This window comes from Taudactylus pleione, unplaced genomic scaffold (assembly GCF_031769625.1).
Source record: "Taudactylus pleione unplaced genomic scaffold, aTauple2 ptg001176l, whole genome shotgun sequence".
NCBI lineage: Eukaryota > Metazoa > Chordata > Amphibia > Anura > Myobatrachidae > Taudactylus > Taudactylus pleione.
Genome location: NW_028285577.1, coordinates 30,553 through 54,906, shown reverse-complemented (window position 1 = coordinate 54,906; position 24,354 = coordinate 30,553). Strand labels below are relative to the sequence as shown.

Sequence of the window (24,354 nt, the reverse complement as noted above, 5' to 3'; positions counted from 1 at the left end):
CTGAGCCTTTCCTCTCCCACTGCTCCAGCACCCTGCCAATCTCATTCATATCTCTCCCTTCTGTCCTGCTCTCCTGCACCAGGTCTATCTGTAACATACTGAGCCTTTCCACTCCCACTGCTCCAGCACCCTGCCAATCTCATTCACATCTCTCCCCTCTGCTCTGTCCTGCTCTCCTGCACCAGGTCTATCTGTAACATACTGAGCCTTTCCACTCCCACTGCTCCAGCACCCTGCCACTCTCATTCACATCTCTCCCCTCTGCACTGTCCTGCTCTCGTGCACCAGGTCTATCTGTAACATACTGAGCCTTTCCACTCCCACTGCTCCAGCACCCTGCCAATCTCATTCACATCTCTCCCCTCTGTCCTGCTCTCCTGCACCAGGTCTATCTGTAACATACTGAGCCTTTCCACTCCCACTGCTCCAGCACCCTGCCAATCTCATTCACATCTCTCCCCTCTGTCCTGCTCTCCTGCACCAGCTCTATCTGTAACATACTGAGCCTTTCCACTCCAACTGCTCCAGCTCCCTGCCAATCTCATTCACATCTCTCCCCTCTGTCCTGCTCTCCTGCACCAGGTCTATCTGTAACATACTGAGCCTTTCCACTCCCACTGCTCCAGCACCCTGCCAATCTCATTCACATCTCTCCCCTCTGTCCTGCTCTCCTGCACCAGGTCTATCTATAACATACTGAGCCTTTCCTCCCACTGCTCCAGCACCCTGCCACTCTCATTCACATCTCTCCCCTCTGCTCTGTCCTGCTCTCCTGCACCAGGTCTATCTGTAACATACGGAGCCTTTCCTCTCCCACTGCTCCAGCACCCTGCCAATCTCATTCACATCTCTCCCCTCTGCTCTGTCCTGCTCTCCTGCACCAGGTCTATCTGTAACATACTGAGCCTTTCCACTCCCACTGCTCCAGCACCCTGCCAATCTCATTCACATCTCTCCCCTCTGTCCTGCTCTCCTGCACCAGGTCTATCTGTAACATACTGAGCCTTTCCTCTCCCACTGCTCCAGCACCCTGCCAATCTCATTCACATCTCTCCCCTCTGTCCTCTCCTGCACCAGGTCTATCTGTAACATACTGAGCCTTTCCTCCCACTGCTCCAGCACCCTGCCAATCTCATTCACATCTCTCTCCTCTACTCTGTCCTGCTCTCCTGCACCAGGTCTATCTGTAACATACTGAGCCTTTCCTCTCCCACTGCTCCAGCACCCTGCCAATCTCATTCACATCTCTCCCCTCTGCTCTGTCCTGCTCTCCTGCACCAGGTCTATCTGTAACATACTGAGCCTTTCCACTCCCACTGCTCCAGCACCCTGCCAATCTCATTCACATCTCTCCCCTCTGTCCTGCTCTCCTGCACCAGGTCTATCTGTAACATACTGAGCCTTTCCACTCCAACTGCTCCAGCTCCCTGCCAATCTCATTCACATCTCTCCCCTCTGTCCTGCTCTCCTGCACCAGGTCTATCTGTAACATACTGAGCCTTTCCTCCCACTGCTCCAGCACCCTGCCACTCTCATTCACATCTCTCCCCTCTGCTCTGTCCTGCTCTCCTGCACCAGGTCTATCTCTAACATACTGAGCCTTTCCTCTCCCACTGCTCCAGCACCCTGCCAATCTCATTCACATCTCTCCCCTCTGCTCTGTCCTGCTCTCCTGCACCAGGTCTATCTGTAACATACTGAGCCTTTCCACTCCCACTGCTCCAGCACCCTGCCAATCTCATTCACATCTCTCCCCTCTGTCCTGCTCTCCTGCACCAGGTCTATCTGTAACATACTGAGCCTTTCCTCTCCCACTGCTCCAGCACCCTGCCAATCTCATTCACATCTCTCCCCTCTGTCCTGCACCAGGTCTATCTGTAACATACTGAGCCTTTCCTCCCACTGCTCCAGCACCCTGCCAATCTCATTCACATCTCTCTCCTCTACTCTGTCCTGCTCTCCTGCACCAGGTCTATCTGTAACATACTGAGCCTTTCCTCTCCCACTGCTCCAGCACCCTGCCAATCTCATTCACATCTCTCCCCTCTGCTCTGTCCTGCTCTCCTGCACCAGGTCTATCTGTAACATACTGAGCCTTTCCACTCCCACTGCTCCAGCACCCTGCCAATCTGATTCACATCTCTCCCCTCTGTCCTGCTCTCCTGCACCAGGTCTATCTGTAACATACTGAGCCTTTCCACTCCACCTGCTCCAGCACCCTGCCAATCTCATTCACATCTCTCCCCTCTGTCCTGCTCTCCTGCACCAGGTCTATCTGTAACATACTGAGCCTTAACTCTCCCACTGCTCCAGCACCCTGCCAATCTCATTCACATCTCTCCCGTCTGTCCTGCTCTCCTGCACCAGGTCTATCTGTAACATACTGAGCCTTTCCACTCCCACTGCTCCAGCACCCTGCCAATCTCATTCACATCTCTCCCCTCTGTCCTGCTCTCCTGCACCAGGTCTATCTGTAACATACTGAGACTTTCCTTCCACTGCTCCAGCACCCTGCCAATCTCATTCACATCTCTCCCCTCTGTCCTGCACTACTGCACCAGGTCTATCTGTAAGATACTGAGCCTTTCCTCTCCCACTGCTCCAGCACCCTGCCAATCTCATTCACATCTCTCCCCTCTACTCTGTCCTGCTCTCCTGCACCAGGTCTATCTGTAACATACTGAGCCTTTCCTCTCCCACTGCTCCAGCACCCTGCCAATCTCATTCACATCTCTCCCCTCTGTCCTGCTTTCCTGCACCAGGTCTATCTGTAACATACTGAGCCTTTCCTCCCACTGCTCTAGCACCCTGCCAATCTCATTCACATCTCTCCCCTCTGCTCTGTCCTGCTCTCCTGCACCAGGTCTATCTGTAACATACTGAGCCTTTCCACTCCCACTGCTCCAGCACCCTGCCAATCTCATTCACATCTCTCCCCACTACTCTGTCCTGCTCTCCTGCACCAGGTCTATCTGTAACATACTGAGCCTTTCCACTCCCACTGCTCCAGCACCCTGCCAATCTCATTCACATCTCTCCCCTCTGTCCTACTCTTCTGCACCAGGTCTATCTGTAACATACTGAGCCTTTCCTCCCACTGCTCCAGCACCCTGCCAATCTCATTCACATCTCTACCCTCTGTCCTGCTCTCCTGCACCAGGTCTATCTGTAACATACTGAGCCTTTCCACTCCAACTGCTCCAGGACGCTGCCAATCTCATTCACATCTCTCCCCTCTGCTCTGTCCTGCTCTCCTGCACCAGGTCTATCTGTAACATACTGAGCCTTTCCTCTCCCACTGCTCCAGCACCGTGCCAATCTCATTCACATCTCTCCCCTCTGTCCTGCTCTCCTGCACCAGGTCTATCTGTAACATACTGAGCCTTTCCACTCCCTCTGCTCCAGCACCCTGCCAATCTCATTCACATCTCTCCACTCTGTCCTGCTCTCATGCACCAGGTCTATCTGTAACATACTGAGCCTTTCCTCTCCCACTGCTCCAGCACCCTGCCAATCTCATTCATATCTCTCCCCTCTGTCCTGCTCTCCTGCACCAGGTCTATCTGTAAGATACTGAGCCTTTCCACTCCCACTGCTCCAGCACCCTGCCAATCTCATTCACATCTCTCCCCTCTGCTCTGTCCTGCTCTCCTGCACCAGGTCTATCTGTAACATACTGAGCCTTTCCACTCCCACTGCTCCAGCACCCTGCCACTCTCATTCACATCTCTCCCCTCTGCACTGTCCTGCTCTCGTGCACCAGGTCTATCTGTAACATACCGAGCCTTTCCACTCCCACTGCTCCAGCACCCTGCCAATCTCATTCACATCTCTCCCCTCTGTCCTGCTCTCCTGCACCAGGTCTATCTGTAACATACTGAGCCTTTCCACTCCCACTGCTCCAGCACCCTGCCAATCTCATTCACATCTCTCCCCTCTGTCCTGCTCTCCTGCACCAGGTCTATCTGTAACATACTGAGCCTTTCCACTCCAACTGCTCCAGCTCCCTGCCAATCTCATTCACATCTCTCCCCTCTGTCCTGCTCTCCTGCACCAGGTCTATCTGTAACATACTGAGCCTTTCCACTCCCACTGCTCCAGCACCCTGCCAATCTCATTCACTTCTCTCCCCTCTGTCCTGCTCTCCTGCACCAGGTCTATCTATAACATACTGAGCCTTTCCTCCCACTGCTCCAGCACCCTGCCACTCTCATTCACATCTCTCCCCTCTGCTCTGTCCTGCTCTCCTGCACCAGGTCTATCTGTAACATACTGAGCCTTTCCTCTCCCACTGCTCCAGCACCCTGCCAATCTCATTCACATCTCTCCCCTCTGCTCTGTCCTGCTCTCCTGCACCAGGTCTATCTGTAACATACTGAGCCTTTCCACTCCCACTGCTCCAGCACCCTGCCAATCTCATTCACATCTCTCCCCTCTGTCCTGCTCTCCTGCACCAGGTCTATCTGTAACATACTGAGCCTTTCCTCTCCCACTGCTCCAGCACCCTGCCAATCTCATTCACATCTCTCCCCTCTGTCCTGCTCTCCTGCACCAGGTCTATCTGTAACATACTGAGCCTTTCCTCCCACTGCTCCAGCACCCTGCCAATCTCATTCACATCTCTCTCCTCTACTCTGTCCTGCTCTCCTGCACCAGGTCTATCTGTAACATACTGAGCCTTTCCTCTCCCACTGCTCCAGCACCCTGCCAATCTCATTCACATCTCTCCCCTCTGCTCTGTCCTGCTCTCCTGCACCAGGTCTATCTGTAACATACTGAGCCTTTCCACTCCCACTGCTCCAGCACCCTGCCAATCTGATTCACATCTCTCCCCTCTGTCCTGCTCTCCTGCACCAGGTCTATCTGTAACATACTGAGCCTTTCCACTCCACCTGCTCCAGCACCCTGCCAATCTCATTCACATCTCTCCCCTCTGTCCTGCTCTCCTGCACCAGGTCTATCTGTAACATACTGAGCCTTAACTCTCCCACTGCTCCAGCACCCTGCCAATCTCATTCACATCTCTCCCGTCTGTCCTGCTCTCCTGCACCAGGTCTTTCTGTAACATACTGAGCCTTTCCACTCCCACTGCTCCAGCACCCTGCCAATCTCATTCACATCTCTCCCCTCTGTCCTGCTCTCCTGCACCAGGTCTATCTGTAACATACTGAGACTTTCCTTCCACTGCTCCAGCACCCTGCCAATCTCATTCACATCTCTCCCCTCTGTCCTGCACTACTGCACCAGGTCTATCTGTAAGATACTGAGCCTTTCCTCTCCCACTGCTCCAGCACCCTGCCAATCTCATTCACATCTCTCCCCTCTGTCCTGCTTTCCTGCACCAGGTCTATCTGTAACATACTGAGCCTTTCCTCCCACTGCTCTAGCACCCTACCAATCTCATTCACATCTCTCCCCTCTGCTCTGTCCTGCTCTCCTGCACCAGGTCTATCTGTAACATACTGAGCCTTTCCACTCCCACTGCTCCAGCACCCTGCCAATCTCATTCACATCTCTCCCCTCTGCTCTGTCCTGCTCTCCTGCACCAGGTCTATCTGTAACATACTGAGCCTTTCCACTCCCACTGCTCCAGCACCCTGCCAATCTCATTCACATCTCTCCCCTCTGTCCTGCTCTCCTGCACCAGGTCTATCTGTAACATACTGAGCCTTTCCACTCCCACTGCTCCAGCACCCTGCCAATCTCATTCACCTCTCTCCCCTCTGTCCTGCTCTCCTGCACCAGGTCTATCTGTAACATACTGAGCCTTTCCACTCCAACTGCTCCAGCACCCTGCCAATCTCATTCACATCTCTCCCCTCTGTCCTGCTCTCCTGCACCAGGTCTATCTGTAACATACTGAGCCTTTCCACTCCAACTGCTCCAGCACCCTGCCAATCTCATTCACATCTCTCCCCTCTGTCCTGCTCTCCTGCACCAGGTCTATCTATAACATACTGAGCCTTTCCTCCCACTGCTCCAGCACCCTGCCACTCTCATTCACATCTCTCCCCTCTGCTCTGTCCTGCTCTCCTGCACCAGGTCTATCTGTAACATACTGAGCCTTTCCTCTCCCACTGCTCCAGCACCCTGCTAATATCATTCACATCTCTCCCCTCTGTCCTGCTCTCCTGCACCAGGTCTATCTGTAACATACTGAGCCTTTCCTCCCACTGCTCCAGCACCTTGCCAATCTCATTCACATCTCTCCCCTCTGTCCTGCTCTCCTGCACCAGGTCTATCTGTAACATACTGAGCCTTTCCTCTCACACTGCTCCAGCACCCTGCCAATCTCATTCACATCTCTGCCCTCTGTCCTGCACCAGGTCTATCTGTAACATACTGAGCCTTTCCGGCAACTGCTCCAGCACTCTGCCAATCTCATTCACATCTCTCCCCTCTGTCCTGCTCTCTTGCACCAGGTCTATCTGCAACATACTGAGCCTTTCCTCTCCCACTGCTCCAGCACCCAGCCAATCTCATTCACATCTCTCCCCTCTGTCCTGCTCTCCTGCACCAGGTCTATCTGTAACATACTGAGCCTTTCCTCCAACTGCTCCAGCACCCTGCCAATCTCATTCACATCTCTCCCCTCTGCTCTGTCCTGCTCTCCTGCACCAGGTCTATCTGTAACATACTGAGCCTTTCCTCCAACTGCTCCAGCCCCCTGCCAATCTCATTCACATCTCTCCCCTCTGTCCTGCTCTCCTGCACCAGGTCTATCTGTAACATACTGAGCCTTTCCTCTCCCACTGCTCCAGCACCCTGCCAATCTCATTCACATCTCTCCCCTCTGTCCTGCTCTCCTGCACCAGGTCTATCTGTAACATACTGAGCCTTTCCTCCCACTGCTCCAGCACCCTGCCAATCTCATTCACATCTCTCCCCTCTACTCTCTCCTGCACCAGGTCTATCTGTAACATACTGAGCCTTTCCTCCCACTGCTCCAGCACCCTGCCAATCTCATTCACATCTCTCCCCTCTGTCCTGCTCTCCTGCACCAGGTCTATCTGTAACATACTGAGCCTTTCCTCCCACTGCTCCAGCACCCTGCCAATCTCATTCACATCTCTCCCCTCTACTCTGTCCTGCTCTCCTGCACCAGGTCTATCTGTAACATACTGAGCCTTTCCTCTCCCACTGCTCCAGCACCCTGCCAATCTCATTCACATCTCTCCCCTCTGCTCTGTCCTGCTCTCCTGCACCAGGTCTATCTGTAACATACTGAGCCTTTCCTCTCCCACTGCTCCAGCACCCTGCCAATCTCATTCACATCTCTCCCCTCTGTCCTGCTCTCCTGCACCAAGTCTATCTGTAACATACTGAGCCTTTCCACTCCACCTGCTCCAGCACCCTGCCAATCTCATTCACCTCTCTCCCCTCTGTCCTGCTCTCCTGCACCAGGTCTATCTGTAACATACTGAGCCTTTCCACTCCACCTGCTCCAGCACCCTGCCAATCTCATTCACATCTCTCCCGTCTGTCCTGCTCTCCTGCACCAGGTCTATCTGTAACATGCTGAGCTTTTCCACTCCCACTGCTCCAGCACCCTGCCAATCTCATTCACATCTCTCCCCTCTGTCCTGCTCTCCTGCACCAGGTCTATCTGTAACATACTGAGACTTTCCTTCCACTGCTCCAGCACCCTGCCAATCTCATTCACATCTCTCCCCTCTGTCCTGCTCTCCTGCACCAGGTCTATCTGTAACATACTGAGCCTTTCCTCCCACTGCTCCAGCACCCTGCCAATCTCATTCACATCTCTCCCCTCTGTCCTGCTCTCCTGCACCAGGTCTATCTGTAACATACTGAGCCTTTCCACCCACTGCTCCAGCACCGTGCCAATCTCATTCACATCTCTCCCCTCTGTCCTGCTCTCCTGCACCAGGTCTATCTGTAACATACTGAGCCTTTCCTCTCCCACTGCTCCAGCACCCTGCCAATCTCATTCACATCTCTCCCCTCTGTCCTGCTCTCCTGCACCAGGTCTATCTGTAACATACTGAGCCTTTCCTCTCCCACTGCTCCAGCACCCTGCCAATCTCATTCACATCTCTCCCCTCTGTCCTGCTCTCCTGCACCAGGTCTATCTGTAACATACTGAGCCTTTCTTCCCACTGCTCCAGCACCCTGCCAATCTCATTCACATCTCTCCCCTCTACTCTGTCCTGCTCTCTTGCACCAGGTCTATCTGTAACATACTGAGCCTTTCCTCTCCCACTGCTCCAGCACCCTGCCAATCTCATTCACATCTCTCCCCTCTGTCCTGCTCTCCTGCACCAAGTCTATCTGTAACATACTGAGCCTTTCCACTCCCACTGCTCCAGCACCCTGCCAATCTCATTCACATCTCTCCACTCTGCTCTGTCCTGCTCTCCTGCACCAGGTCTATCTGTAACATACTGAGCCTTTCCACTCCACCTGCTCCAGCACCCTGCCAATCTCATTCACCTCTCTCCCGTCTGTCCTGCTCTCCTGCACCAGGTCTATCTGTAACATACTGAGCCTTTCCTCTCCCACTGCTCCAGCACCCTGCCAATCTCATTCACATCTCTCCCGTCTGTCCTGCTCTCCTGCACCAGGTCTATCTGTAACATACTGAGACTTTCCTTCCACTGCTCCAGCACCCTGCCAATCTCATTCACATCTCTCCCCTCTGTCCTGCACTCCTGCACCAGGTCTATCTGTAACATACTGAGCCTTTCCTCTCCCACTGCTCCAGCTCCTTGCCAATCTCATTCACATCTCTCCCCTCTACTCTGTCCTGCTCTCCTGCACCAGGTCTATCTGTAACATACTGAGCCTTTCCTCTCCCACTGCTCCAGCACCTTGCCAATCTCATTCACATCTCTCCCCTCTGTCCTGCTCTCCTGCACCAGGTCTATCTGTAACATACTGAGCCTTTCCTCCAACTGCTCCAGCCCCCTGCCAATCTCATTCACATCTCTCCCCTCTGTCCTGCTCTCCTGCACCAGGTCTATCTGTAACATACTGAGCCTTTCCACTCCCACTGCTCCAGCACCCTGCCAATCTCATTCACATCTCTCCCCTCTGTCCTGCTCTCCTGCACCAGGTCTATCTGTAACATACTGAGCCTTTCCTCCAACTGCTCCAGCACCCTGCCAATCTCATTCACATCTCTCCCCTCTGTCCTGCTCTCCTGCACCAGGTCTATCTGTAACATACTGAGCCTTTCCACTCCACCTGCTCCAGCACCCTGCCAATCTCATTCACATCTCTCCCCTCTGTCCTCCTCTCCTGCACCAGGTCTATCTGTAACATGCTGAGCCTTTCCACTCCCACTGCTCCAGCACCCTGCCAATCTCATTCACATCTCTCCCCTCTGTCCTGCTCTCCTGCACCAGGTCTATCTGTAACATACTGAGCCTTTCCACTCCACCTGCTCCAGCACCCTGCCAATCTCATTCACATCTCTCCCCTCTACTCTGTCCTGCTCTCCTGCACCAGTTCTATCTGTAACATACTGAGCCTTTTCACTCCACCTGCTCCAGCACCCTGCCAATCTCATTCACATCTCTCCCCTCTGTCCTGCTCTCCTGCACCAGGTCTATCTGTAACATACTGAGCCTTTCCTCTCCAACTGCTCCAGCACCCTGCCAATCTCATTCACATCTCTCCCCTCTGTTCTGCTCTCCTGCACCAGGTCTATCTGTAACATACTGAGCCTTTCCACTTCCACTGCTCCAGCTCCCTGCCAATCTCATTCACATCTCTCCCCTCTATCCTGCTCTCCCGCACCAGGTCTATCTGTAACATACTGAGCCTTTCCTCTCCCACTGCTCCAGCACCCTGCCAATCTCATTCACATCTCTCCCCTCTGTCCTGCACCAGGTCTGTCTGTAACATACTGAGCCTTTCCACTCCCACTGCTCCAGCACCCTGCCAATCTCATTCACATCTCTCCCCTCTGTCCTGCACCAGGTCTATCTGTAACATACTGAGCCATTCCACTCCCACTGCTCCAGCACCCTGCCAATCTCATTCACATCTCTCCCCTGTCCTGGTCTCCTGCACCAGGTCTATCTGTAACATACTGAGCCTTTCCACTCCCACTGCTCCAGCACCCTGCCAATCTCATTCACATCTCTCCCCTCTGTCCTGCTCTCCTGCACCAGGTCTATCTGTAACATACTGAGCCTTTCCACTCCACCTGCTCCAGCACCCTGCCAATCTCATTCACATCTCTCTACTCTGTCCTGCTCTCCTGCACCAGGTCTATCTGTAACATACTGAGCCTTTCCACCCACTGCTCCAGCACCCTGCCAATCTCACTCACATCTCTCCCCTCTACTCTGTCCTGCTCTCCTGCACCAGGTCTATCTGTAACATACTGAGCCTTTCCACTCCCACTGCTCCAGCACCCTGCCAATCTCATTCACATCTCTCCCCTCTCCTCTGTCCTGCTCTCCTGCACCAGGTCTATCTGTAACATACTGAGCCTTTCCACTCCCACTGCTCCAGCACCCTGCCAATCTCATTCACATCTCTCTCCTCTGTCCTGCTCTCCTGCACCAGGTCTATCTGTAACATACTGAGCCTTTCCACTCCCACTGCTCCAGCACCCTGCCAATCTCATTCACATCTCTCCCCTCTGTCCTGCTCTCCTGCACCAGGTCTATCTATAACATACTGAGCCTTTCCACTCCCACATACCTCTTTTCCACCTAAAACCCAGGTCCCACCTGGGTTTTTGGACATGGTTCCAACCCTGGTCAGACCCAGGTTAAACCCATTTACACTGCACCTTCGATCTGGGTTACTCCCAGGTCAGCCCTGTTCACAATGAACACATGTCTGCCCTGCTAAACCTGTGAGATCATAAAAAGTGGGAGGTGAATGCCCCACAACCAGCAATCAGCTCGTTTTAGGCATGACCCAGGTCAGATAACCCGGGTTGCACCGTTTACACTGCGCCATTTCTCTGGTCCATCCTGGGTCCAACCCTGGTAGCTACCTGGGTTGGATTGCTGAGTCACTTGACCTGGGTTATTTTTCAGGGACCCTTTTACACTGAGCTGCGACCTGGGTAGACCCAGCAAAAACCCAGGTTTTTGCTCTGGTGTAAAAGGGGTATGAATCTTCTAGCCATCACGAGTTTCAGGATCCTGCAGGGACTGATGGGATTTCCTTTTGTCCCTGCAGTTTTTTGTGCTAATAAAGGATTTTCTTCATATATCACCATACTAAGATGGCGTTAAAGTAAATTCTTATTGAATATTTTAACGTTTTTATTCTTGCTGAGTAGCAAAAAACGTTAAAACATTAGAGTGAGTAATGACTTGCTCTCTACAGCACAATACTCTGCAAGACAGGTATAAATTAACTCAATTTTCTTGTCTTCTCCGTTAACCCTTAGCGGAATAGTGGAAATTCCTAACAAAGCTTTTATATTAACCCACTGCTGTATGCTCCTGTCTGCACCTCCCCTATAGAGTGTAAGTTCTCATCCTAATCCACCTCTCTATGCTCCTCTCCTATAGTGTAAGCTCTCATCCTAACCCACCTCTCTATGTTCCTCACTCACTGCTCCTCACCTATAGTGTAAGCTCTCATCCTAACCCACCTCTCTATGGTCCTCACTCACTGCTCCTCCCCTATAGTATAAGCTCTCATCCTAATCCACCTCTCTATGCTCCTCACTCACTGCTCCTCTCCTATAGTGTAAGCTCTCATCCTAACCCACCTCTCTATGCTCCTCACCTAGTGTAAGCTCTCATCCTAACCCACCTCTCTATGCTCCTCACCTAGTGTAAGCTCTCATCCTAACCCACCTCTCTATGCTCACCTAGTGTAAGCTCTCATCCTAACCCACCTCTCTATGCTCCTCCCCTATAGTGTAAGCTCTCATCCTAACCCCCCTCTCTATGTTCCTCCCCTATAAAGTGTAAGCTCTCATCCTAACCCACCTCTCTATGCTGCTCACCTAGTGTAAGCTCTCATCCTAACCCACCTCTCTATGCTCCTCACCTAGTATAAGCTCTCATACTAACCCACCTCTCTATGCTCCTCACCTAGTGTAAGCTCTCATCCTAACCCACCTCTCTATGCTCCTCACTCACTGCTCCTCTCCCATAGTGTAAGCTCTCATCCTAACCCACCTCTCTATGCTCACCTAGTGTAAGCTCTCATCCTAACCCACCTCTCTATGCTCCTCCCCTATAGAGTGTAAGCTCTCATCCTAACCCACCTCTCTATGCTCCTCCCCTATAGAGTGTAAGCTCTCATCCTAACCCACCTCTATGCTCCTCACTCACTGCCCCTCCCCTATAGTGTAAGCTCTCATCCTAACCCACCTCTCTATGGTCCTCACTCACTGCTCCTCCCCTATAGTATAAGCTCTCATCCTAATCCACCTCTCTATGCTCCTCACTCACTGCTCCTCTCCTATAGTGTAAGCTCTCATCCTAACCCACCTCTCTATGCTCCTCACCTAGTGTAAGCTCTCATCCTAACCCACCTCTCTATGCTCCTCCCCTATAGTGTAAGCTCTCATCCTAACCCCCCTCTCTATGTTCCTCCCCTATAAAGTGTAAGCTCTCATCCTAACCCACCTCTCTATGCTGCTCACCTAGTGTAAGCTCTCATCCTAACCCACCTCTCTATGCGCCTCACCTAGTGTAAGCTCTCATACTAACCCACCTCTCTATGCTCCTCACCTAGTGTAAGCTCTCATCCTAACCCACGTCTCTATGCTCCTCACTCACTGCTCCTCTCCCATAGTGTAAGCTCTCATCCTAACCCACCTCTCTATGCTCCTCACCTAGTGTAAGCTCTCATCCTAACCCACCTCTCTATGCTCCTCCCCTATAGAGTGTAAGCTCTCATCCTAACCCACCTCTCTATGCTCCTCCCCTATAGAGTGTAAGCTCTCATCCTAACCCACCTCTATGCTCCTCACTCACTGCCCCTCCCCTATAGTGTAAGCTCTCATCCTAACCCACCTCTCTATGCTCCTCACTCACTGCCTCTCCCTATAGTGTAAGATCTCATCCTGACTTTCTGCTCCTCTCCTATAGTGTAAGCTCTCATCCTAACCCACCTCTCTATGGTCCTCACTCACTGCTCCTCCCCTGTAGTGTAAGCTCTCATCCTAACCCACCTCTCTATGCTCCTCACTCACTGCCCCTCCCTATAGTGTAAGATCTCATCCTGACTCACTGCTCCTCCCCTATAGTGTAAGCTCTCATCCTAACCCACCTCTCTATGGTCCTCACTCACTGCTCCTCCACTATAGTGTAAGCTCTCATCCTAACCCACCTCTCTATGCTCCTCCCCTGTAGAGTGTAAGCTCTCATCCTAACCCAGCTCTCTATGCTCCTCCCCTATAGAGTGTAAGCTCTCATCCTAACCCACCTCTCTATGCTCCTCACCTAGTGTAAGCTCTCATCCTAACCCACCTCTCTATGGTCCTCACTCACTGCTCCTCTATAGTGTAAGCTCTGATCCTAACCCACCTCTCTATGGTCCTCACTCACTGCTCCTCCCCTATAGAGTGTAAGTTCTCATCCTCACCCACCTTACTATGCTCCTCACTCACTGCTCCTCCCCTATAGAGTGTAAGCTCTCATCCTAACCCACCTCTCTATGCTCCTCACTCACTGCTCCTCTATAGTGTAAGCTCTGATCCTAACCCACCTCTCTATGGTCCTCACTCACTACTCCTCCCCTATAGTGTAAGCTCTCATCCTAACCCACCACTCTATGCTCCTCACTCACTGCTCCTCCTCTATAGTGTAAGATCTCATCCTAACCCACCTCTCTATGCTCCTCACTCACTGCCCCTCCCTATAGTGTAAGATCTCATCCTAACCCACCTCTCTATGCCCCTCACTATAGTGTAAGCTCTCATCCTAACCCACCTCTCTATGCTCCTGACTCACTGCTCCTCTCCTATAGTGGAAGCTCTCATCCTAACCCACCTCTCTATGGTCCTCACTCACTGCTCCTCCCCTATAGTGTAAGCTCTCATCCTAACCCACCTCTCTATGCTCCTCCCCTATAGTGTAAGCTCTCATCCTAACCCACCACTCTATGCTCCTCACTCACTGCTCCTCTATACTGTAAGCTCTCATACTAACCCACCTCTCTATGCTCCTCACCTAGTGTAAGCTCTCATCCTAACCCACCTCTCTATGCTCCTCCCCTATAGTGTAAGCTCTCATCCTAACCCACCTCTCTATGCTCCTCCCCTAAAGTGTAAGCTCTCATCCTAACCCACCTCTATGCTCCTCACTCACTGCTCCTCCCCTATAGTGTAAGCTCTCATCCTAACCCAACTCTCTATGCTCCTCACTCACTGCTCCTCCCCTATAGTGTAAGCTCTCATCCTAACCCAACTCTCTATGCTCCTCACTCACTGCTCCTCCCCTATAGTGTAAGCTCTCATCCTAACCCAACTCTCTATGCTCCTCACTCACTGCTCCTCCCCTATAGGGTAAGCTCTCATCCTAACCCACCTCTCTATGCTCCTCACCTATAGAGTGTAAGCTCTGATCCTAACCCACCTCTCTATGGTCCTCACTCACTGCTCCTCTATAGTGTAAGCTCTGATCCTAACCCACGTCTCTATGGTCCTCACTCACTACTCCTCCCCTATAGTGTAAGCTCTCATCCTAACCCACCACTCTATGCTCCTCACTCACTGCTCCTCCTCTATAGTGTAAGATCTCATCCTAACCCACCTCTCTATGCTCCTCACTCACTGCCCCTCCCTATAGTGTAAGATCTCATCCTAACCCACCTCTCTATGCTCCTCACTCACTGCCCCTCCCTATAGTGTAAGATCTCATCCTAACCCACCTCTCTATGCCCCTCACTATAGTGTAAGCTCTCATCCTAACCCACCTCTCTATGCTCCTGACTCACTGCTCCTCTCCTATAGTGGAAGCTCTCATCCTAACCCACCTCTCTATGGTCCTCACTCACTGCTCCTCCCCTATAGTGTAAGCTCTCATCCTAACCCACCTCTCTATGCTCCTCCCCTATAGTGTAAGCTCTCATCCTAACCCACCACTCTATGCTCCTCACTCACTGCTCCTCTATACTGTAAGCTCTCATACTAACCCACCTCTCTATGCTCCTCACCTAGTGTAAGCTCTCATCCTAACCCACCTCTCTATGCTCCTCCCCTATAGTGTAAGCTCTCATCCTAACCCACCTCTCTATGCTCCTCCCCTAAAGTGTAAGCTCTCATCCTAACCCACCTCTATGCTCCTCACTCACTGCTCCTCCCCTATAGAGTGTAAGCTCTCATCCTAACCCAACTCTCTATGCTCCTCACTCACTGCTCCTCCCCTATAGTGTAAGCTCTCATCCTAACCCAACTCTCTATGCTCCTCACTCACTGCTCCTCCCCTATAGTGTAAGCTCTCATCCTAACCCAACTCTCTATGCTCCTCACTCACTGCTCCTCCCCTATAGGGTAAGCTCTCATCCTAACCCACCTCTCTATGCTCCTCACCTATAGAGTGTAAGCTCTGATCCTAACCCACCTCTCTATGGTCCTCACTCACTGCTCCTCTATAGTGTAAGCTCTGATCCTAACCCACGTCTCTATGGTCCTCACTCACTGCTCCTCCCCTATAGTGTAAGCTCTCATCCTAACCCACCTCTCTATGCTCCTCCCCTATAGTGTAAGCTCTCATCCTAACCCACCACTCTATGCTCCTCACTCACTGCTCCTCCTCTATAGTGTAAGCTCTCATCCTAACCCACCTCTCTATGCTCCTCACCTATAGAGTGTAAGCTCTGATCCTAACCCACCTCTCTATGGTCCTCACTCACTGCTCCTCTATAGTGTAAGCTCTGATCCTAACCCACGTCTCTATGGTCCTCACTCACTGCTCCTCCCCTATAGTGTAAGCTCTCATCCTAACCCACCTCTCTATGCTCCTCCCCTATAGTGTAAGCTCTCATCCTAACCCACCACTCTATGCTCCTCACTCACTGCTCCTCCTCTATAGTGTAAGCTCTCATCCTAACCCACCTCTCTATGCTCCTCACCTAGTGTAAGCTCTCATCCTAACCCACCTCCCTATGCTCCTCCCCTAGAGTGTAAGCTCTCATCCTAACCCACCTCTCTATGCTCCTCCCCTATAGTGTAAGCTCTCATCCTAACCCACCTCTATGCTCCTCACTCACTGCCCCTCCCCTATAGTGTAAGCTCTCATCCTAACCCACCTCTCTATGTTCCTCACTCACTGCTCCTCCCCTATAGTGTAAGCTCTCATCCTAACCCAACTCTCTATGCTCCTCACTCACTGCTCCTCCTCTATAGTGTAAGCTCTCATCCTAACCCACCTCTCTATGCTCCTCCCCCCTATAGAGTGTAACCTCTCATCCTAATCCACCCTCTCTATGCTCTTCACTCACTGCCCCTCTCCTATAGAGTGTAAGTTCTCATCCTCACCCACCTTACTATGCTCCTCACTCACTGCTCCTCCCCTATAGAGTGTAAGCTCTTATCCTAACCCACCTCTCTATGCTCCTCCCCTATAGTGTAAGCTCTGATCCTAACCCACCTCTCTATGGTCCTCACTCACTGCTCCTCTATAGTGTAAGCTCTCATCCTAACCCACCTCTCTATGCTCCTCACCTAGTGTAAGTTCTCATCCTAACCCACCTCTCTATGCTCCTCACTCACTGCTCCTCCTCTATAGTGTGAGGTCTCATCCTAACCCACCTCTCTATGCTCCTCACCTATAGAGTGTAAGCTCTCATCCTATCCCTCCACTCCATACTCCTCGGGCACCTGCTCTCCCATATGTCTGCCCCTCCTGTATAGAAATCCCTCCACTCTATGCTCCTCCCCTATAGAGTGTAAGCTCTCATCCTAACCCACCTCTCTATGCTCCTCGGCTCTCCCGTATGTCTGCCCCTCCTGTATATAGTGTAAGCTCTCATCCTAACCCTCCACTCTATGCTCCTAGGTCACCAGCTCTCCCATATTTCTGCTCCTCCCCCGTAGACTGTAACCTCTTCCCCCAATTATACCGTCATGTCCTCCCCACTGCCTACAGCGTCACCAAACCTTTGGGCTCAGGGACTGCCTGTGCAGCAGTGGTTATACAGCTTGTATCCCATGATATTCACTGTATATCTTTTGTTCCTCTTGTTATGGGGACTAGGACACAGAGAAGCAGCATTTGTATGGTTAATGTCTCCTCATTATCTGTGCAGGACCTGAGGACCAATCGCTCTCGTCATGTGAAGGGAAGATACCATGACTACGATTATGTGGATCAGTATGGAGCATCTGGGCTTCTATTTCCAAAGGGAGCTCCTTTGGGAGAGTTCAACTTTGGCTCCACCATTGTGTTGGTCTTTGAGGGCCCTCGTCATTTCAAGTTCCATGTTAGAGAAGGGTCACGAATCTATATGGGAGAGGCCCTGGGAACACTGTGACTGCAGAAGGGTGAACGAATATGGATGAATTTCCTTCCCAGAATCTCGTTATAGGTGCAGGACACCAGTCTCCTTTATTACTCTCATTATTGTCTACAGAATAAAAAGACTTCTTAATAAAATGTGACTTTATTTATTATTCAAACACAAACTGAAAACATTCCCCGACAGGGCGCCGCAGCAGGCCGACCCGACAGGGCGCCGCAGCAGGCCGACCCGACAGGGCGCCGCAGCAGGCTGACGTCTCTATGAGTAGCTTCCCCGGGGTATGTTCCCATTCACTAGGTCTTGCCTGATAGCCCAACGTAACCCATACCTCTTCTTCTCTGTAGGGATGACATAGGGATTTGGTGTTGGGAGCAGTCGGGGAAGAGAAAGGGGTGGCGCTGACATCATCCTCTCTCGGACTTCCCAGCGAAGCTCCTTAATACTCCGCTCCTGAGCTCCATGTAGCGCATCCCAGCTTTGCTTATACCCTTGATATCTGCCCACCGGGTCTGAGCGATGCCTGTACTGGTCAAGTAAGGAATATGGTGGAAGGCGGATAAAGGATTTGGCGCAGTCTGTTAATTGCTCCCCAACTGACTCTGGCTGGGTAATTCCAGAAGAGACGGTCGTGTCTTCGTCTCCAGTCTGGGATTGACTAGAAAGCAAGGACTCATCGCACACCTCAACCTGCCCGTCACTTTTCCTGCGTAGAACTTTGCGAGTCAGTGCTGGTGCCCTGTGTTTCCCCAGGCTGGGACCCCCCACACAGACTGTGTGTGTACTGTAGGAGTCAGGGCCACCTCGCCGCCCTGGAGCCTGATCAGATGCTGAGGAGGTGGTAGGCCATGCTGGACTAACTGGGCTGTTCTCCTTTTCAGCCTCAGCTCTGCCTCCTGAAGATCTTGGTGATAAATCTGATGGCCTCTGACTTCGCATCAGGTATTCTAGGTCTTTCTTAAATTGTAGAAACCTCTTGCGCGGAACAGAGGGATATCCCAACAGAGACAGCTCATTGCGGAGATCTTCCTCCGAGACAGACACGTTAGTAGGAGTACATTCTGCTGCAGAGCTGTAAGAGGACAGAGGCTCAGGAGAGCTGGATTCGTACATGTTCCCAGGGAAATACTTCTGGCTGACTCGCATACACCACCAGTCTGCTCTGCAAAGGACAAGGGATTAGTATTATCCTTTATTTATATGGGGCCACAAGGGTTCCGTGGCACCTTACACAGTACAAGAAACCAGTGACTTACAGTACAGAACAATGCAGGACAATAGTTACTGTATATCGTACAGAACCAATAGTTACTTGGGAGGGGTAGAAAGTGTACAGTATTGCAAAATATCATACAGGCATAATAATGACCAGGAAAAATATAGATAATAACGGGGACTAGATAGGGTATATTACTGCAGGATATACAGTGGATCCGGGAAAGTATTCACAACGCTTGACTTTTTCTACATTGTTATGTTACAGCCTTATTCCAAAATGGAATAAATTCATTTTTGTCCTCAAAATTCTACACACAATACCCCATAATGACAACGTATAAAAAGTTTTTTTTGAGATTTTTGCAAATTTAAAAAAAACAAACTAAGAAATCACATGTACAGAAGTGTCACAGCCTTTTCTCAATACTTTGTTGATGCACCTTTGGCAGCAATTACAACCTCAAGTCTTTTTGAATATGATGCCACAAGCTTGGCACACTTATCTTTGGGCAGTTTCGCCCATTCCTCTTTGCAGCACCTCACAAGCTCCATCAGGTTGGATGGGAAGCGTCGGTGCACAGCCATTCTCAGATCTCTCCAGAGCTTTTCAATCAGATTCAAGTCTGGGCTCTGGCTGGGCCACTCATGGACACTCACAGAGTTGTCCTGAAGCCACTCCTGTGATATCTTGGCTGTGTGCTTAGGGTCGTTGTCCTGCTGAAAGATGAACAGTCGTCCCAGTCTGAGGTGAAGAGCGCTCTGGAGCAGGTTTTCATCCAGTATGTCTCTGTACATTGCTGCATTCATCTTTCCCTCTATCCTGACTAGTCTCCTAGTTCCTGCCGCTGACAAACATCCCCACAGCATGTGCTGCCACCACCATGCTTCACTGTAGGGATGGAATTGGCCTGGTGATGAGCGGTGCCTGGTTTCCTCCAAACATAACGCCTGCCATTCACGCCAAAGAGTTTAATCTTTGTCTCATCAGACCAGAGAATTTTGTTTCTCATGGTCTGAGTGTCATTCAGGTGCATTTTGGCAAACTCCAGGTGGGCTGCCATGTGCTTTTTACTAAGGAGTGGCTTACGTCAGGCCACTCTACTGTACAGGCCTGATTGGTGGATTGCTGCAGAGATGGTTGTCCTTCTGGAAGGTTCTCCTCTCTCCACAGAGGAATGCTGTAGCTCTGACAGAGTGACCCTCGGGTTCCTGGTCACATCCCTGACTAGGGCCCTCACATCCCTGACTAGGGCCCTTCTCCCCCGATCTCTCAGATTAGATGGCCGGTCAACTCTAGGAAGAGTCCAGGTGGTTCCGAACTTCTTCCATTTATGGATGATGGAGGCCACTGTGCTCATTGGGACCTTCAATAGCAGCAGATATATTTCTGTACCCTTCCCCAGATTTGTGCCTCGAGACAATCCTGTCTCGGAGGTCTACAGACAATTCCTTGGACTTCATGCTTGGTTTGTGCTATAACATGCACTGTCAAGTGTGGGACCTTATATAGACAGGTGTATGCCTTTCAAAATCATGTCCAATCAACTGAATTTACCACAGGTGGACTCCAATTGAGCTGTAGGAACATCTCAAGGATGATCAGTGGAAACAGGATGCACCCGAGTTCAGTTTTGAGCTTCATGGCAAAGGCCGTGAATACTTATGTACATGTGATTTCTGAAGCTGCATACACACACAATGATTTTGTTACCAACGATTTTATGAACGATTTTTTTCTGTCAGCTTTTTTAAAGTGTAATGAAAGATGTTTTTGAACTACAAATGATTTTTTTAACTTCCCTTAATGAAAATCGTTCAGTTGGTCAGTTAGAATGAACTACAAATGGGAACGTGCATTAACGATAATCGTTCATCGCTATAAATTTTTTCAACGATTGAACGATAACGTCTGTGACCGGACGCCAAGCCGGCCCTGGTCACGGGTTAGCGCTTTCGGAATCCCAATCACCGTCAGTGACTGCCTGTCACTGACTCCGCCTACTGTGCCGTGGGCGTGTAACGATGCTGCCACCACCAAACTCTACCATCGGTGTTTGGAACCGCTTTTTAAGTTACCCTCAGGCTCCTGCCTCGGCATCTGGAACCGCTTCTGCGTTTGACTAGCTGCGGCCACACCCCCTGATTGGTGACGGCTGATTCCTCTTGATCCCTCGCAATGGACCAGGTCACGGTAGCTTGGCAGAGGGCTTGAACTTGGAGACACGGAGCTCTTACCCAGAACAGCCGGAGAACGGAATAGCGTTTGGCGCAATTCTGATGGTCGCAGGATTGAGACGCAATTGAATAGGCAAAGGTGTTTATTGCTCCAAGTCTTAAAGAAGACTCAACCTTCCGAATGAAGGGGAATAATCAGCGTACAGAATTATTCCCCAAAGAGTCATCAGTTCTTCTCCTCAAAGAAGTTACAAGGTTATACACATACAGGGCTCACAGTCCCTCTTTTTGAGTCATTCTTACAACATCACAGGGGGGCAAATCCACCCTGTGTTCCTTCTAGCCAATCAGGCTATCTCACAAAACATAAATAAATACGTCTTCAATTTTCTTGATACCACCCAAAAACATTTGGTTTCCTCAGCACAGACTGAGTTAGTATATACTGTTTCTGAAAAGGTAAATATAATGCTAATTCCTATTACATTCGTCTCTTCACACGTCTATGATTAAACCAGTTTGGGCTTTCTGAGTCTTCCACCTTCTAAGCTCTTACACAACATAGAAGCTTCTTACACACAAACAACTTGTCTTTTACACCTTTGCTTGGTATCATATACAGACACACAGGAGTCTCCCTAGCCCGCATTACATAGGAAAGTCTTCTTCAGTCACCACCTAACCCCCCACTGCCAGGCTATAGGGTAATTACCATATCCCTCCCTACTGCCAGGCTATAGGGTAATTACCATATCCCTCCCTACTGCCAGGCTATAGGGTAATTACCATATCCCTCCCTACTGCCAGGCTATAGGGTAATTACCATATCCATCCCTACTGCCAGGCTAGGGTAATTACCATATCCATCCCTACTGCCAGGCTAGGGTAATTACCATATCCATCCCTACTGCCAGGCTATAGGGTAATTACCATATCCTTCCCCACTGCCAGGCTATAGGGTCATTACCATATCCATCCCCACTGCCAGGCTATAGGGTAATTACCATATCCATCCCCACTGCCAGGCTATAGGGTAATTACCATATCCATCCCTACTGCCAGGCTATAGGGTAATTACCATATCCATCCCTACTGCCAGGCTATAGGGTAATTACCATATCCATCCCTACTGCCAGGCTAGGGTAATTACCATATCCATCCCTACTGCCAGGCTATAGGGTAATTACCATATCCATCCCTACTGCCAGGCTAGGGTCATTACCATATCCATCCCTACTGCCAGGCTATAGGGTCATTACCATATCCATCCCCACTGCCCGGCTATAGGGTAATTACCATATCCCTCCCTACTGCCAGGCTATAGGGTAATTACCATATCCCTCCCTACTGCCAGGCTATAGGGTAATTACCATATCCATCCCCACTGCCAGGCTATAGGGTAATTACCATATCCATCCCTACTGCCAGGCTATAGGGTAATTACCATATCCATCCCTACTGCCAGGCTAGGGTAATTACCATATCCATCCCTACTGCCAGGCTATAGGGTAATTACCATATCCATCCCTACTGCCAGGCTAGGGTCATTACCATATCCTTCCCCACTGCCAGGCTATAGGGTCATTACCATATCCATCCCCACTGCCAGGCTATAGGGTAATTACCATATCCATCCCCACTGCCAGGCTATAGGGTAATTACCATATCCATCCCTACTGCCAGGCTATAGGGTAATTACCATATCCATCCCTACTGCCAGGCTAGGGTAATTACCATATCCATCCCTACTGCCAGGCTATAGGGTAATTACCATATCCATCCCTACTGCCAGGCTAGGGTCATTACCATATCCATCCCTACTGCCAGGCTATAGGGTCATTACCATATCCATCCCCACTGCCCGGCTATAGGGTAATTACCATATCCCTCCCTACTGCCAGGCTATAGGGTCATTACCATATCCCTCCCTACTGCCAGGCTATAGGGTAATTACCATATCCCTCCCTACTGCCAGGCTATAGGGTAATTACCATATCCCTCCCCACTGCCAGGCTATAGGGTAATTACCATATCCATCCCTACTGCCAGGCTATAGGGTAATTACCATATCCATCCCTACTGCCAGGCTAGGGTAATTACCATATCCATCCCTACTGCCAGGCTATAGGGTAATTACCATATCCATCCCTACTGCCAGGCTATAGGGTAATTACCATATCCATCCCTACTGCCAGGCTATAGGGTAATTACCATATCCATCCCCACTGCCAGGCTATAGGGTAATTACCATATCCATCCCTACTGCCAGGCTATAGGGTAATTACCATATCCATCCCTACTGCCAGGCTAGGGTCATTACCATATCCATCCCTACTGCCAGGCTATAGGGTCATTACCATATCCATCCCTACTGCCAGGCTAGGGTCATTACCATATCCATCCCTACTGCCAGGCTATAGGGTCATTACCATATCCATCCCCACTGCCCGGCTATAGGGTAATTACCATATCCCTCCCTACTGCCAGGCTATAGGGTAATTACCATATCCCTCCCTACTGCCAGGCTATAGGGTAATTACCATATCCATCCCCACTGCCAGGCTATAGGGTAATTACCATATCCATCCCCACTGCCAGGCTATAGGGTAATTACCATATCCATCCCTACTGCCAGGCTATAGGGTAATTACCATATCCATCCCTACTGCCAGGCTAGGGTAATTACCATATCCATCCCTACTGCCAGGCTAGGGTCATTACCATATCCATCCCTACTGCCAGGCTATAGGGTCATTACCATATCCATCCCCACTGCCCGGCTATAGGGTAATTACCATATCCCTCCCTACTGCCAGGCTATAGGGTAATTACCATATCCCTCCCTACTGCCAGGCTATAGGGTAATTACCATATCCCTCCCTACTGCCAGGCTATAGGGTAATTACCATATCCCTCCCTACTGCCAGGCTATAGGGTAATTACCATATCCATCCCCACTGCCAGGCTATAGGGTAATTACCATATCCATCCCTACTGCCAGGCTATAGGGTAATTACCATATCCATCCCTACTGCCAGGCTAGGGTAATTACCATATCCATCCCTACTGCCAGGCTATAGGGTAATTACCATATCCATCCCTACTGCCAGGCTAGGGTCATTACCATATCCATCCCTACTGCCAGGCTATAGGGTCATTACCATATCCATCCCCACTGCCCGGCTATAGGGTAATTACCATATCCCTCCCTACTGCCAGGCTATAGGGTAATTACCATATCCCTCCCTACTGCCAGGCTATAGGGTAATTACCATATCCCTCCCTACTGCCAGGCTATAGGGTAATTACCATATCCATCCCCACTGCCAGGCTATAGGGTAATTACCATATCCATCCCTACTGCCAGGCTATAGGGTAATTACCATATCCATCCCTACTGCCAGGCTAGGGTAATTACCATATCCATCCCTACTGCCAGGCTATAGGGTAATTACCATATCCATCCCTACTGCCAGGCTAGGGTCATTACCATATCCATCCCTACTGCCAGGCTATAGGGTCATTACCATATCCATCCCCACTGCCCGGCTA

At 50.7% G+C, this 24,354-nt stretch overlaps 2 protein-coding genes across 2 annotated transcripts in view; one reads left to right on the top strand and one right to left on the bottom strand.

Annotated features, from left to right (window-relative positions):
* LOC148453336 (phosphatidylserine decarboxylase proenzyme, mitochondrial-like) overlaps nucleotides 1-17,517 on the top strand; it is a 485,622-nt gene extending 468,105 nt beyond the window's left edge. Inside the window, exon 8 of the mRNA XM_088462260.1 lies at nucleotides 17,200-17,517. Coding sequence (XP_088318386.1) covers nucleotides 17,200-17,424 — 225 coding nt within the window. The 3' untranslated portion in view covers nucleotides 17,425-17,517. The remainder of the gene's footprint in view (nucleotides 1-17,199) is intronic.
* A 17-nt stretch (nucleotides 17,518-17,534) lies between these two features.
* Nucleotides 17,535-18,566, bottom strand: LOC148453335 (centriolar and ciliogenesis-associated protein HYLS1-like). The gene has a single exon (XM_088462261.1). It carries the CDS (start codon nucleotides 18,553-18,555, stop codon nucleotides 17,671-17,673), a length of 885 nt encoding a protein of 294 aa, XP_088318387.1. The 5' UTR covers nucleotides 18,556-18,566; the 3' UTR covers nucleotides 17,535-17,670.
* Between the last annotated feature and the right edge of the window lie 5,788 nt (nucleotides 18,567-24,354).

What these genes read in the sequence shown, in the direction of transcription:
- LOC148453335 (XM_088462261.1), bottom strand. Translation starts at nt 18,555, where the DNA reads ATGCGAGTCAGCCAGAAGTATTTCCCTGGGAACATGTACGAATCCAGC.